The sequence below is a fragment of the Theobroma cacao genome, chromosome 1 (genome assembly GCF_053813885.1).
Source record: "Theobroma cacao isolate CCN51 chromosome 1, ASM5381388v1, whole genome shotgun sequence".
Classification (NCBI taxonomy): domain Eukaryota; kingdom Viridiplantae; phylum Streptophyta; class Magnoliopsida; order Malvales; family Malvaceae; genus Theobroma; species Theobroma cacao.
In genome coordinates this window covers 7,762,008-7,778,471 of record NC_142639.1, presented here as the reverse complement: position 1 = coordinate 7,778,471, position 16,464 = coordinate 7,762,008, and the positions used below count along the sequence as shown (strand labels likewise).

The 16,464-nt window shown below is 31.9% G+C and overlaps 1 protein-coding gene across 1 annotated transcript; it reads right to left on the bottom strand.

The window, feature by feature from the left end:
• Positions 1-4,896: 4,896 nt before the first annotated feature.
• On the bottom strand, positions 4,897-15,264 carry LOC18611905 (uncharacterized). Its single transcript, XM_018129079.2, has 11 exons — positions 15,090-15,264; positions 12,328-14,106; positions 10,602-10,719; positions 10,435-10,520; positions 9,888-10,120; positions 8,340-8,426; positions 8,148-8,247; positions 7,847-8,048; positions 7,708-7,751; positions 7,054-7,259; positions 4,897-5,365 (listed from the first exon to the last, which is right to left on the bottom strand). Exons 1-10 carry the CDS (start codon positions 15,126-15,128, stop codon positions 7,089-7,091), a joined length of 2,859 nt encoding a protein of 952 aa, XP_017984568.2. The 5' UTR covers positions 15,129-15,264; the 3' UTR covers positions 4,897-5,365; positions 7,054-7,088.
• Positions 15,265-16,464: the final 1,200 nt, after the last annotated feature.

Here is a 16,464-nt window from a genome sequence, read left to right as displayed (position 1 = left end):
TCTTCAAGATAAAAATGCACTGATAACAAGAAAAAATGATGTCATTTCAAGAGGATAAAACTTAAGAGAGAAGAGAGCAACTCAAGAGTAACTTGCAAATCGTTTAAAATAAGACTCGATATAATTTGGTGAAATAGAATCCACAGAGGTGGTGGCGATGGTGGTGGCGGAGGCTGCAACAGTGCATCCGTCGCTATTAATGATGTTAATGATGCACAAATTTTTTATGTAAGTGTAAAATCTGCACGGAGTTCTTCAAAGAATGATGGAAGGCATGCTCAATTTGGTGAAGCTATGGTAATTAATGATGAGAAAAATGGTGATTTCATTGGGTAGAAAGGAACTATGAAGAGACTCGGTAACTCTTCCTCAAGCAGTCCAAATGATGTATCCGTTAGTTTGCATGAGAGTGAAATGCCATCCGCCGCCTTATCAATGGCATCATGACCAAACATTTGGTGTTGAACCATTTGCAATATTAATTCAAGGATGCATGACATGCATTGTGAAGGGTTAGATTTAAAACCATGATTACTACTTTTCGTTAGGCAAGGCTTTTTCTTTACATTTATATATATATATTCATGACTGTAGATTATATTGATCTTTCAAGATTCCATGTTGTTGCTTGAACTTGATATGAAGGTATAGTCATTTTGCACAACTTTTTCTTCTTATGAGAAATGCACATTTGACCCAAGAAAAGAGGCATTCCTTTCATTCTAGCTAATAAATCATCTTTGCTTAACCTTTCAAACAAAATAATAGACTATTTTTTGCTTTCTCCATTTTTTTTTTGGTCAAAATACTCACCAAGTCCTATACTCATATATTTTGTTCAATTTAATCTATATACTCAAAATCAAAATAATTTAATTCTTTAATTTTAAAAATTACTTCAATTTAGTCTCTCCTTCTAATGGTATCCAATTTTGTTGTTAAAGATAATGACGTCAACACTGATATGACATTGACATGGCACTTTTGGTAATGTGATGATGTGGCAATGCCACGTAGCATTGACATGCTGACATTCGGTGCCATGTGGCAATGCTGACATGGCATATCAATAAGAATTTTTCAAAAAAAGCTGTATCATGTCGTAAAGATTAAATTGAATAAAAATGTATAGTACAAAAATTAAATTGAAAAAATATTGAAGTGTTTGGAGACTAAATTGAAAAAAATATTTGAAAAATACAAAACTTTGAGTAGATAATACATATATTTATTAATAAGTTAAATGTGCAAGTGTAAAAGATTTATGGTGTTAAAAAATATATATAAATATTTTCTTACTTGATTATTTGATTCCAGAATAAGTACATTAATTTATCTTTTTCACAAAAATTAAATTTGAATTCTCCTTTTAAAAAAAAAACCTAGTATTCCAAAAAATAATTTCATACCTAAAGCAAGATTTGGATGAATAACTTGCATTATATTGGAATAAAATAATATAAAAAGACTAAATAAATTCTTTTTTCTTTTATTTATAACAATATAGAAATTTAAAATTTATATTTTAATTTAACTTAATTTTTAACTTTAACTGAACTAAAATTAGTAAAATAGGTTGATTTAGTTCTAAATTTGACAATTTGCATATTCATTTTTTTGGAATTATTCAATCCTTACTTAATTTGCCTTTTATTTAAATTTACTCAAAGTTTCTAATAAAATGATTTTATTAAAATTCAAAAACCTCAATCAAATTCTACTAAATTTAAATTTAAATTATTAATTTTGATATACAAAAAATTCATAAATACAAAATAAAATGATACAAATATTTACAATTATATTTAACTCTGTTAACCATAAATGTAATTTTTAATCTTAAAAATTCCAACATAACAAATATAACCTAAAATATTAAATAAAATAAAAGCATAAAAATAAACAAAAAATTAAAAGAGTGGAGTTGCTCAGATTCTATGGATATAATAAGAGGCTTAGACACACACAGACGTTATTATCAGAAAGTTGTTTGGTCCTTGAATTAAAAGAATTTAAGAAAAAAAATCCAAATCAGATCAAAAAACGTAAATTTGTCATCATTGCCATAATTTCGTAATAATTAATCGATGAATTAAACTTTTGATGAGAAAAACAAAGAATGGAGAAGAAGATTAAGGGGTGGCCAAAGACAAAAGTAACTATGGCCTTTTATAATTGCGAAAATGAAATTCTAATTCTAAGCTTTTTAGGGTTTTGTATAAATGATGATGTTGTCATTCTATAAGTACATATCTAAAATAATATATTAGAATTTTTTTATAGAAGTAAAATTCAAACTTACTTTTTATAAAAAAGATAAATTAATGTAGCTATTATAGAATCAATAATCAAGTAAAAAAATATTTATATATATTTTTTAACATCACAAATCGTTTACACTTAAACATTAGTTTATTAATAAATATATGTATCATCTATTCAAAGATTTGTAGTTTTCAAATATTTGTTTCAATTTAGTCTCTAATCACCTCAATTTTGTTCAATTTAATCCCTATAATATATATTTTGTTGAATTTAGTCTTATGATCTAGCACAAATTTTTTTTTAGAAATCTTTTTTCTTGATCTGCCACGTTAGCGTTGCCACGTGACACAAACATGTTAGCATGTTAGTGTCACGTCATTATGTCAATGCCACATCATCATGGTGATGCCATGTCAACAAAAGTGTCATGTCAGTACCACATCAGCGTTGATGTAATCACTTATAATAACAAAATTGGATGCTGTGAGGAGAAGAGATTAAATTGGAGCAATTCTCAAAATTAAAAAATTAAATTGTTTCGGTTTTGAGTAAAGGTATTAAATTAGATAAAATGTATAAATATAGGGATTTGGTGCGTATTTTGAACTTTTTTTTCTTTCTTAAACTTGTCCTGATTAAGCCATTTAAGGAATTTTTTGTAAGAAGTAGTCTTAGCAATCAAAGCCAATGGACATTCTCATCTTGTAATTATTAAAGAAAGTTTTATTATTGTTTGCAAGGAAGCCAACTGATTTATTACAAAAATTATTGCATAAGGTTGCTTCTCTGGCTTCTATACTGATATTCGATATTGTAACTTTCTTTTGCTTGATTTTGACGATAAATCGTTAGAGCTGGATATGGTATAAATCTGAATTTTTTTTCAATTTCAAGATAAAAATCCACTGAAAATAAGGAAAAAAAATATTGTTTTTAGAGGATAAAACTTAAGAGAGAAGAGAGTAACTTAACAGCAACCTGGAATTGTTGAAAATAAAACTCGATATAATTGGCTGGCATAAAATGTTACAACCTTCCTTCAGCTGATAGGTAATTTTTTTGAGTTGAAAATATGGTTTCATATTAAGTGGTATCAAAACACGTATAAAAGGTATCAAGATCGAAGTAAACCTAAATCAAAATAGATCTCTTCTACAAGTGTAAAAAATCAATGTAACAAAAATGTTACATAATTGAATGAGACAGAATACCACGATCTTCTTATACTTGATAAATACATCTATTAGTCCGTTCTCATATGTCTCAAAAAAAGGGAAAAACAAAACTTAACAACAGCTCAACCATTTTGCTTTTTGTATTTTTTTTTTATGAAAATTGCTTGTTTGTTAGAACTAAAGAATGGGCTGAGGTTTTAATGTATTATTACTGGAGCTTGATCACAAAGGTGCCTTATTACACATTATTTAATTTTGTTCCTTAATTTCTTTTAATACTTGTAATTTAGAAGTTCATTGCAAGACTGTACATTTTCAATTATTTATTCATTTTAAAAGTAGTCTTTTTGAAATATTTTTATTTGTGGTACATTTTATTATATTTATATTGCGTAAAGTAAGAACCTTTTAATTTTTTTTTTTGAAATGTATGAATATTGATTTAATTATTAATTTTCATTACAAAAAATTAGCATAAAAAGGTAGTAAAACAAAACAATACAGAGGCAGAACAATTTTCTCTTGTATACACATATACACACATATATATATATATATATATATTTAATTTAAAAAAATTTAAATTTTATTCTAAATAAAAAATCATGCATCAATTAATAAGTGAAATGCTCGAATATACTCGTGCATATGACCATGAAAACTATCTATGAGATCAAACTAACGCACTTTTCATCACTCCCAGCACAACCAAAAGTTAAAGAAGCCCCTTTACAATGTCTCATCCATTTAGAACAGAAAACCAATGTAAGTTGCTCGCATTACCCCCAGCACTGTCAGCAACGACAACATTCCCTTGCCTTCACGTCTAGTCACAAACAAGAGCCTCGATGGTAACGCTCACAATAATAACACCTTAATTACTCCAAATTAAATCCGATCCTACTTAAAACTCTTTTTTTTTATTTTGATCTTAACTATTTAATCCACACATTGTGTGGTTATTAATTTCTTAATAAAATTGGAAAATGAATCACATTTTTTTGAAAATTATATTCAACATCAAATTATATTGAGGGTGAGAAGAACCTGGTTTTTTTTTTTAGATTTTTTAATTATATAATTTTTTTTTGCAATTAACAGTATAAATAGTAAAAATAGAATTTATGAATTAGGTTTGTAATTTTAGAATAATTGTTATTTCTCTTATTTTGTACCAAAAAATAATTAGAAAGAGATGATAATTTTAAAATTTTAAAATTATAATTATTATTCTTATCTTGAAATATAAACATTAGATTTTAACCAACAGTAAAAACCTAATAAGATCTATGAGCAACCCAAATGAAGATTGTCAAATAAGTGCAGGCACCATTTGCCATTCCATTGACAACTCATTCTTCATGTCTAGAACAAAGATTCTTACAAGTAAAAACAACTATAATAATAATACTAATGATGATGATGATGACCGTGGATATAGCTTCAAGATCAAATCTAGAAAAAAAGTTTCTGGACTAACAGCTTGAGCGTTTCAAATTACATTATTAAGTGCAAACAGTCCATCTTAACTCATCATGAATCTGCAACATGTAGCTAGCAAACATTATTGCTTCAGCAATTGAGCATGGATGGGCAATAAAGAATCAAATGAATGGGCAAATAACAATTCTGGACTACAGCCTGCAGTCTTACTCACCATCAGTCACGCAAATTCTGGAACATGAAATACTTCATCCCAATGAGTATGGTCACCCAACTCTTGTTGAAATACTCAATGTCTACAACAGTTATATCAACAAGTGGCTCACAAGTTTTACATCTTGGTAGAAGACCATAGTTTTAGTCAAATTACGCAGGCACACTTCTTCAAGGAAAAACTTTGAGGCATCAACATCGAATTTGGTATTTAGTATCTACCACAATTTCCCACAAGTTGACTTGTGAATTCACATCCTGGTCCAAAGCTGTACTTTCAATCAAACTATGCACACCAAGTTCTTGAGAGATAATCTTTGCATATCAACTCACGATACTTTCAAACATACAAGGGCTACTTTTTAAAACTTATCGACCACAAAAAAATATAATGTCAAATCACTCTAATACTTTAGGCAACCCACCACAAAATCAATGCAAAGGTCCTACCATGGTTCATGTAGACAAGTAAAGGCATGCAAAGTCTAGTATCCATTTTTCTTACTTTGGTCAATGAGTTATCATTTCACAACACATCACTTCAACCTAGGCCCATAGCAATGATTTCAAAGAATATCACTTCAAACCACGGTTACCATTCACGACATTTAAAATAACAATCCACATCTCTAGAACAGAGTTCCCACATGCCTTGCTCTCAAAGTATCGAGTACAAGTTCATCCCTTCATATATATAATCATGGATAGAAAAACCCAAATGACATAAGCCACTAGCCTCAAAAAATTCAGTGTGTATAATGCTAGAAAATTTAAGAGAAGCATACCTTTTCTTACCAGAATATCAAACTCAATCACATCAAGTCACGTGAGTAAGAATTCGGTCTACTCAATATAATGCATCTTTTACCCTAGTTTTAGTTACAACCTTGTATATCAGTGACAATGAGTATTATTAGAAAGAAACCTATTTGCCATGGTCAGTACTCAACTTCGTTTGGTAATTGATGTACCTCAACATCTCATCATTTGAATGAATTCATCACCTCAATAATAAATTATCACCAATGATATAATCTTAGATCATTAATGATTTCATCAAAGGTGACGCTTTATCACCTTGTTTGATATAGAGTTAGGTTTAGAGCCTCACCTCTAACAAAATGAACTATCTTTTCTTAATGAAAAAATTGCCCCTAATTTGATTTATGTATGTGTATAATCAAATACATTCCTATAATACAGAAATGGTTATACATATGTGTGTACAATATGTATACACATACATTTAATACATTTATTTCTATATAATAAACCTCATAATGCTATTTATGCAATTATTATATATTAATCTATTACATACAGTAAATAGTATAAATATGTGTATTTATATTGTACAGCTAATTTTGTTTGAACATTAATGTTAAGGGGTGATGTAGTAACAATGATAATTTTGGGGGTGATTAATCATACTAAAAGAATATTTATGCAATAATACCTTGTTTGACAGAAAGGATGACTGGCACATAGGATCACCTGGATGATACCAAATGGATGTGATCCCATAAGCAATAGCTAATAGAACACGACTCGAATATGTATTCCCATTTGCCAACAGAAGTTTATATCAAATTCAGTAAAATAACATGCATACAGAAGCTATCTAAACTAGAGAAAAAGCTGATAAATGGAGATACAAATCAATACTGCTATCTTTAAAAACTACTCTTATTCAAAAATCATTTTATTCTGTTTATCAGAAGTAAGAGTTTGCATAATTCAACATCAGGTGAGAGTTCAATATTAGCAAGTCAGACAGCTCATAATTGCACAATTCAAGATATGGTGCAAATTGTATGTTTGTATGTCACATAAACAAAATGGGTGACTAATGTCCACTAGTTATATTTGAAATTTTACTGCAATGGCACTGACGGCAGTGAACAAAATAAGTCATCGAACTGCATTTTGCCTAAAAGCAGAATAGATAGATGTTCACCTTTGAGTTCTTAATCACTGCTCCTCATCAGTATTTTAATCCCTGCTAGTCAGTATTCGTCTCCGCTTGTGCAAATTCTCAGAAAGTTGTGTGAGTCCACCACGGTTGTTGACCAAATTTTCTTTCCCGGTAACTTTCATTTTCGGCCTACGCTTGTAAAACAAGCCACAGAACCTGTCCTTGCTAACTGACCCTTGCTTGAGCTTCTACAACATTAAAACAAGATTAAGATCAGAACTTTTGTCAGGAAATAGATTCTGTTAGTAAAATCAAGACAACTAGAACACCGGCATTAGCACTGAATTTGATAAAATGTTCAAATTCTAAAATTACCAGCAGATAGACAACTGATTTACAAAACAAAAACTTTGCAATTGGACCCAAATGAAATATGTAGTATTAATCAACTTCTTAAAGTAAATTATATGGGGAAAGAAGTTTGAAGAAACTGCATATACATATACATATACATACATACATACATACATACATATATATATATATATATATATATTAACATAAAAACAGCTTACACTAATTTAATGAGATCCAGAACAAAGTGCTCAAATAACAAGGTTGTGAATTTATGGAACCTTAAAATGAAATATTAAATTATTAATGGCATAAAAGAGACAACCAAAAGATAAACCTTACCATACCGACATTTGACGTATTTCCTCCCAAACCAAGAGATTTTCCTGCAAAATATACAACTAAGAAAGCCAGGAAAGAATAATAAATATTAAAATATACAGTTGTCTCTCAATAATAAGGCAAGCTCCATAAGTGGTACCTCTCATCTCCTTATTATTCATAGGGTTTTTAAGGAATTTATGTAACATTATGGTCCCTTGAAAGGCCAAAAAAGGGTAGCCCAAGAATTGCAGCCTTTCTGAAAGAGGCATTTCCAAGAAACCAAAGGACTTTTCCCATGTTTCTCTCAGTTGAGGTATCGCAGGCAGGACTAACCTCTCAATCCCCAATTGAGTGAGCAGCTGCAAATGAAAATATGTCGCATTCATATTCACTATAGAAATATTTGACCATTTTCCACACAAACAAAAAACATGGAAGAGCAAGTCCAAGGAAACTACCTTCTCCAACTCCTGCAAAAGAAGTCGGCACATACCCTGCCGACGATATTGGAAAGGCGTAGCAACTAGAGGCATCTCAGCAGCCTTTAGTCCATGGATCCTGAAAATCAAATATAATGAAAGTGAAGCTTATGGGTGAGTACTTTCCATAACACTCTATAAAATCAAAATAAAAGAGAAGAAAGCAGTTACCTCACAGTGGCTACAGATAAAATTTCATCACCATTATGGAGAACCATGGCATAGAATCCACGAAAATCCAATCGTTTCAGTTTGGAACTTCAATGAGAGTATGAGTCAGACAAAAAGAGAGAGGATAAGTATCAGTAACCAAAAGTTCATGTAAGATCCAGCTTTTACAAATGACTAAGTAATAGGATTTTCCTCTCTGCCTGGTTTAAAAGGATTTCAACTAAAGGGGGAAAAGGATCAAATTTTGCTCAAGCTTACAAAGTTTTAAGGAAACTTACAATAAACAGAAACCATAAATTCCTTAGTTTAAAGTGGAGTGTGTGTAAATATACGTATGTGTATATATACACATACGTATATTATACACACACACACACACATAAAGAGTTTATTTCCAACACAGAAAGTGTTAATCCTGTGTCCAACAAAAATTAACAGAAAGCAACTCAAAAGGAGAATTAATGTAAGCTCTTAAAACCATTCCAAAGAGAAGCATTACAAAGAACAGAACACTAGATACTGAAACCCTTTTGTTTGCACAGAAACCCAGGCCTACAGAATAACACTGTGAACAGTTAACTACCAGTGGCAACCCAAGGTCTTCAAACCAGCAGATTGACCAGCCAGGAAACATCAAAGGATGATCAAGCAAATAACTAAACCGAGTAAACATTACCAACCACTCGTTATTACTTCCAACGTTAGGTCCAGATCAAATCACCTATCAAAGCTCATAAGATCTAAATTCCTTGGGAAAAAAAGGCTTAAATGCTAATTTTAAGATCTAACATTTGCCAAATTTTGATTTGAGGATTCAACCTATTATTTCATTCAAATTAAGATGCAACCTTTTTGATTGATTTATTAAAACAAATTGATGATAAAAGTTAATAAATTACCATTAATAGAACTAAGGGATTCAAATTTATATTTGTTAAGGATACCTTCACAAGGCAATCATTAGTCTTACTAATTGTATGCTAACTTTTCCAATCGCTTTTCCTTAAATGGATAAATCCAAAAAGTTATATACTTGAACAAAAAAATAGATTGAATACTAAAATGAAAAAATTGACAAATGTTAGATTCTAAAATGTGCATTTAGCTGAGGAAAAAGGGATAGCTAGAAATTTCCATTTTAAAAATGTACATAGCCACCAGGGCCTAGCTAAGGTGGTTGAGAGCCATAGGCTGAGGCAGAGATACAAGTTTGAGTGTGGTGCCCATTTGTTGTGAGCAACAATAAACTTAGGCACAAATGACATGTAGAAAATATCTTTTACGCTCAAATTTGATCTAGGAAATTGCAAGCAACATGTAGTAAATTCTGGCAACATAGACAATGCCAATCATGACAAGAATATGATAATAAGCCAACATTTTCATGATCCATGAAAGAAGATGGCAAGTCCCTGGCTGGATTATGATTACAGAATGATCCAAATTCTGGTGTCATTTAGCAATGATCTTACATAATATATATCCTTCTCAGTAGCAGTATTTATTTAATCATCTCCAAACTTAAATAATTAAAAAAAAAAAACTTACACTGAATTGAAAAGAACATCTCTGACCAGATCTCTCTTGGTATGAGGCTCCTTGACAGGTTCAAAACACTCATGGATAACCTTTAGTACACTGGATAGCTTAATCCAGGTGTGAGTTTTTGACATATCAGGAAATTTATACACAGTTTTCAGCGATCTCATCAGCGTCCAGCTTAAGCCATCCACAGCAGTGGGATTTGAAATTCCCAAAAGTTGATGAAGTTGAGAACACAACTGAAAAGGGCATTATATGTTGCCACATATTATAACCATGTTGAAATATAAAAAAAACTCAGTCTACTGTTCTCACTAAAGCAGACAAGCAAATTCAGCAAAATTGCACTAATAAATCCAGAAATAACACCCTGAACATAACTCAATTCAGGAATTCAGCAAACCAAACTTTTCAAAATCATTTGAATAAGCAACCTAGAGCATGAAAAAGAGAAAGAGACTAGTACAGGATCAGGGTGGATGGATAAAGCAGCTCCTAAAAGCTATTAAATCACAGCCTTAAAGGAGCTTAGACACAATAAAGGGAATTATACCTTATAACAAGCCTCACTACAAAAACTCCCGAATGGATAGTCTGCAGGAGATAGATTCTGAACTTCACTCAGGCAAGCAACATGATCTACAAGAAAAAATAAAAATTTGTTAAATACTCGGTGGTACAAATGACAGATTTAAACAAATTCCAATGAACCAAACCCACATTGACGGGAGCACTGGAGACAAGCATTTGTAAACTGCTCACTATAACTCTTGGAATCTCTCAAGCCACAAAGTCCACAACAGCAAGATGGACAAAACCACTTTTTACTAGGTACATCCTGAAACAAGAAAAACATGAAGCAAAAGTCAAATCAAAATGAACCGTAAATCCTATTTAATGCACCGATACTATAAAGTATATACACTAAGGGATTTAGAAATTCATAGTATATCAGCCACAATCCCTTCATAAAATAATGTCTTATGTATTCATAAAGAAAGAAAATCTCATCCATTTCAGCGCCACACTTAACTCAAAGGACAAATTGAATGAACAGATTAAAAACCCCAATCACAAAGAAAACTTACTCAATGATGATTTATCCTGGCTGCTGCAGGAACCAAAAACTTTCTGAAAGTGTGCATGGAGAAAAAAAGCCTATAGTGGTACCATAGCAAATACTGCAGCATGACACTGCAATACTGTGTCATGTTTTAATTATAAGGGTTTTATGCCTTTTTGGGACAACCAAGACTAAGAGTCAATTACAAACTAGGATTTAATCTTATCAGGGTTTTATGCTATACAAAGCACTCTTATTGATGTAATCAAAGAAATTCAGGTTTTATCTACTACTAAATTCAAGAAGGAGCTGTTCTCTCTATTCCCTGGTCTTGGATACCAAGGGACCACCAATGCCCACTCCTTTACCTGTCCCTCTACCAGCCTCTCTTTCTCTCTCCCTTGGTTACCTTTCTGCCAAGAACCCAAAAGAAAAAAAAAAGGTAAAAAAATCCTAAATGCCTATACAACTTGATAAAATAGGTCATTTTTTACCTTAAAAATTTTTAATTGCCAACTGTGTCCTGAGGGCTCAAATTTATTAATTCTAAGATACTAAACTTCATAAGGAAATTTACCATATTCATATGCACGATTGTACACATTCAGCAGAGTTCTAGAAGCAGTTTTTTTCTTTCAAATAAGTTTGACGACATCCTAATGCAGGAAGGTAATCAGTTGGGCAGGGTAATAAAAACTCAAAAATAATAATAAAATGAAATAAAAAGCTCTGCATGCATTCAATGAACCTCGCCCATTTTAAGGGGATTGCAATATTTTGTCAATTTCGTCAGGTTATATCAAGTTTGGCATGAGCAGAAGAAACCAGCAGTCTATATTATAGGTATATGATCTAACTAAAGAACCAAAAGTTTAACTTGTTTCAACAGCTTCTGCGTGCATTAAGCAATGCTTAAGAATAGCAAGGTTAATTAGTTAGTATGACCTACTTCCTTGTACCAGAAAGGGAAAAGCAAACGTCACTAGCTAGCCCCTAAATTAATTTTATTACTTATATTAGTTCTTTTTCTGATTCCTTTTCCCTGCACATAAGTCAGGTTTCTATCACAAGCTTCCTCTTTCTTCTAGCACCCTAATGATCTACCTGACTGCATTCCTCCCAGCATAAAGGAAAGCACTGGTCCAAATAACAGCAATAACTCTTTCCAAACCTAAAAAATTTTTTTGTTACACCAAAAACCAAAAATTAGCATTAGATATAACCCAATATTTTACCATATGAATTTTAGCATCCAAAAAAATCAAAATGCATGTGCTACTAAGTATTTAACTTGTGGGATCTGTAAACAAGTTTTTATACTGCAATTAAATTAGCCACAGAAACACAAGAGTAAATAGTCCATTATACAGGAAGAGAATAGACCTTGAAGTTAATGCAACTTAAATGATATGAGCATGGGCAGTGATCACAGATAATAAGATCTCCGCCATAGTGACAGACACTACAAATTGTATCACGCAGTCGGGAGCCACGACATCGCCACTTCCTCTTGCGCCTACGAGAACGAGACACCATGTCTTTAAGCCTCACTTTTTTTCCACAATTATCAAAAGGAAGATTCAGATGATGATGACCAGAAATTAAGTCATCCTCTTTCAGTATGGCATATAGGCCTTTCCCCCTTTTCTTTGGGATGGCTTCAACTTTTGAATCAGCCTGCTTAGGTTTCTTTGAAAACCTTTTCCTCATCACTGAATCACTTTTCAGCTTATAAACAACAAAAAAAGCCTTGTTATTCCCCTTGCCCACCTTCAATGGATTTGTAACCTTTAAATTTGGTCGTTGATATTTATTAGAAATCCTTTTTCTCATTAATGAAGATCTTCTCTTTTTGTGAATAACAGAGAAGAACCCTTGCCTGCTCACCTGCACTTTGCTACAGTCAGGAAAAATGCCGGCAAGATTATTATCAATCTGCCCATGCTTTCTGGAACTCCTGCAAGCTGATTTATTGTCTTGAACATGAGAAACAGCATACGAAATGGTTTCACTTCCTCCTGAGCTGTCAACAGAGAACTGATTACCCTCATTTTCACAAACTGTAGAAGACTTTTGCTTGTCTATTTCAGATTCAAGTTTACCAGACTCCTTTTGTATGGGAAGAGGAGAAGAAAGTATTTCTTTATTAGCATCAGTAAAATGATCGGGTATCTGATCAGACTCATTTATACTGTAGTTACTCTTTATCAAAGATACACCTGATGCCATTTGCTTTTCCCCACATGATTTATCTGCCTGAAAACTTTTCCTAGTAGATGTATTTAATGTAGATAGCTCCTTATGTTTCAATTTTGACATTACAGACCGTTTCCTACCTTTGTGCTTACCAAGAGGACCTCTTCCCTTTCCCTTTTGACATGATCTAACAGCCTTGAGATCATTGCAGCTCCCTGCCTGCATGAAAGTATCAGATAAATGGGGATTTGCTTCCACAGGATCCTTTAATTTATTTCCTTTCTTTCCTACCATCCATGCCAAAATTTTGCGATTAGCAAGATTGCGCCGGCTTGACCCAATTGCAATCTCCTGAACAACTTCCATGAAGTACTTCTTCCAAACAGTTTGAACACCACAAGTCCACTCAGAGATCATCTTTATGAACCCATAATTTAAACGTAAGGAGGACCAAACTTTCTTTACACAACAAGCCAAAGGAACATCACCTTCAAGCTCCTTCGCTAACTGCACCATTATCCATACACCTCGTTCTCTCCAAATGCCCATAAACTCATCCCACTCATGAGCTACACGTAATTGACTCACACTGAATTTGCACTCATCACCCTCATCAGGAAAATACACAGACCGCTCAGATGCATTATCATCATTATCCAAAATAACCCCTTCCCACCATGCATCTTCAAACAACGCATCAACACAAACCCCAAAACCCAACTTTTGATCAGAATAAGGTTGAGACAGGGGAGGCAGAGGTCGTATATGCCCACGATAGGTTGATGGAACGTGGCGACGGCTATGAAGACCTTCAATTGCCTCCGTCACAGGTATAGACTCGATGAGCTTTGAGTCACCTGCTTCACACAAGAGTTCATCATATTCAATTGATCGAAATAAGTTTGAAACACCAACAACCACCCCAGGGTGCCATGACCCCCGCAGCCCTTCCTCAAACTGGCGAACCTATAAACAAGCCACAATGGAATTCATATCGGCACAGCAGCAAACCAAATAAATGCAACATTTTGTGAAAAAAAAAATCTAACAATTTGATCAATGCAGGAACCAAACATCACTAAAACTCATAACATTCATTTACATACAATCAAGATAGGTTAAAAGAAAAACCTAAATATACAAAAAACCTTTTTAACTTGGAAACAGGAATAATTACTTGTGAAGAACTTGCATATTCAAGCTAAGAACTATTCCAGTTTTAACTTAATCTCACTGAACTTTTTTGACAGTGCAGAGAATGGGGATATTAGCTTGGAACTTCTCTTGAATTTAAAATAAAATTAAATACTTAGGAGATGCCTTAGCCTCCTTTACTTAGCTTTTCTCTAATTTAAAAAAGGAAAAAGAAACATTTATTTGTGTTCACGAATCAAATCTCAGTATCTCACTCAAAAAGTAATTAAAACCAATAAAGATTTATGCACTAACTCAAATTCAAGTTTAACAAACTATAATTACAAATGATTTTAAAATTAACAATCGCCAGCGAAAATGCGCTCTCGAGTGGTTACTCAGAAATTGCGGGAAAATTTACGAAATTTCAGATTCGAAACCTTAATTTCTCAAAAAATCAAATGAAAACAATGTAAAAAAAGATTTCCAGGCTTCGGCCAGGAATCAACTCAAACGCATGTAATTTTTCGATATTTCGCTAAGAAATCACAATTTTCGAAAGAAACAACGGACAAGTCTCCCGCTTGGCTGCCAGGGAAATGCAGGATAAATTAGAATGACTTCTCAACTTGCAGGTGGATCAGAAAAATCAAACAAAAATTAAAACTAATGTCAATTTTGAATCAAATTTCCCTCTCTTTTTTTAGTAAGAAACCAAACAGAACAATAAAAACCGAAAATTAAAGAAAAGGACAATAAAATAAATCAAATTTTCCATTTAAAAAGAAAAAAAAAAAAAAAGCGGCAGCAATTACCTCTACTCTCTCATTGAGAAGAAGCTTCCGCCGGTTCATGAATTCAAATTTTTCTTTTTTCTTTTTTTTTTTTTCCTTTCTGGAGACAGAGAGAAGCAGTTCAGCTAATGGGTCTTACTTTAACAGAGAGAATGTTTGGGTTTTATTTAGTACTATATTTTTTTTTTATTTTCTTTCTTATTTATACTTTAACTAAATAATTTAGGGTTTTATAATTTATGGCAGAGAGGAATTATTCTGCTGCTGAAAGGAGTTAGAGTAAGTTGGTGGGCCTTTCGTTCTCCACCGTGGATAAGATCGATGTCTGTTTTAAGTGCAATACAACAAGACCAACCCTTAATCTTGTGTTGTACACCGTGTCAACCACGTTTGGAGGATCCTTTAGTTCTCAGCCGTCGATATGTACTAACTTCAATAGACCGTCCAATAGCTTTCCCGCGAACTATGCTATTTTTTACCTTGAAAAAATTAATAGCTAATTACACTGGACATTTTGACTGAGCGATATTACATATGTCCGACTCTATAGGAGTTCGGTTAGAGTCTAGACCTTGGGCAAGAATTTAAGAAAGGTATAATATTTGAAATTTTTTTGAATTATTTAATTTGATTAAATTTTTATATTTTTATTTTTATCAAATAAATATGATTATCAGTAGAGTCAGCATAATTTGAAATTTTGCTTAAAATTTATTATTTTTTAATTAATTTGCAACAACTTTTTGAAATCAAAACACTGGAAAAGCTGTAATTTATATATGGATTTGATTCTTTTTTCTTGGATTTCTTCTATTTTCTCTAATTTTGCAACTAACTTGCAAAATTAAAATATTATGAAAACAAACTTATTTTTATTGCTTTTGTTGATAATGACAATTGATTTTGTTGGATTGAACTAAAAAAAATTAATTAGGTTGCATTTGTGGAAATTGGTTCTAAATTCTATTGGACTAAATCAAAATTAAATTAAAAAATCTTAGTTTTATTAGCTTTTATTTTTCAAGACAAGGAAATAAAACCCTATGGAAAGTAGGAATTATGTAATCATAATTTGGTCTGTGATCTTATCACAAACATTTTAAAGCTATTTCCTTGTAAGTTTGTTTGCCTCTAGGTTTGATGTGTTAAATAATTAAAAATACCAACTCATGAAAACATGAGGAAGATCGTGCATTTAGTCACATCATTAAAGAATTAAATAAATTTTGATATCATTTGTGACATATTTACACCTTTAACTCAAAATATATATTTATTAAGTAAAAAAAATACTTTTATATATCCAAGAGTTTAAATAAAAATAATGCTCCAACATATATATTTATAAATTCAAGATTCATCTCATTTTTTCTTTATATAATATCTGTAACACTTG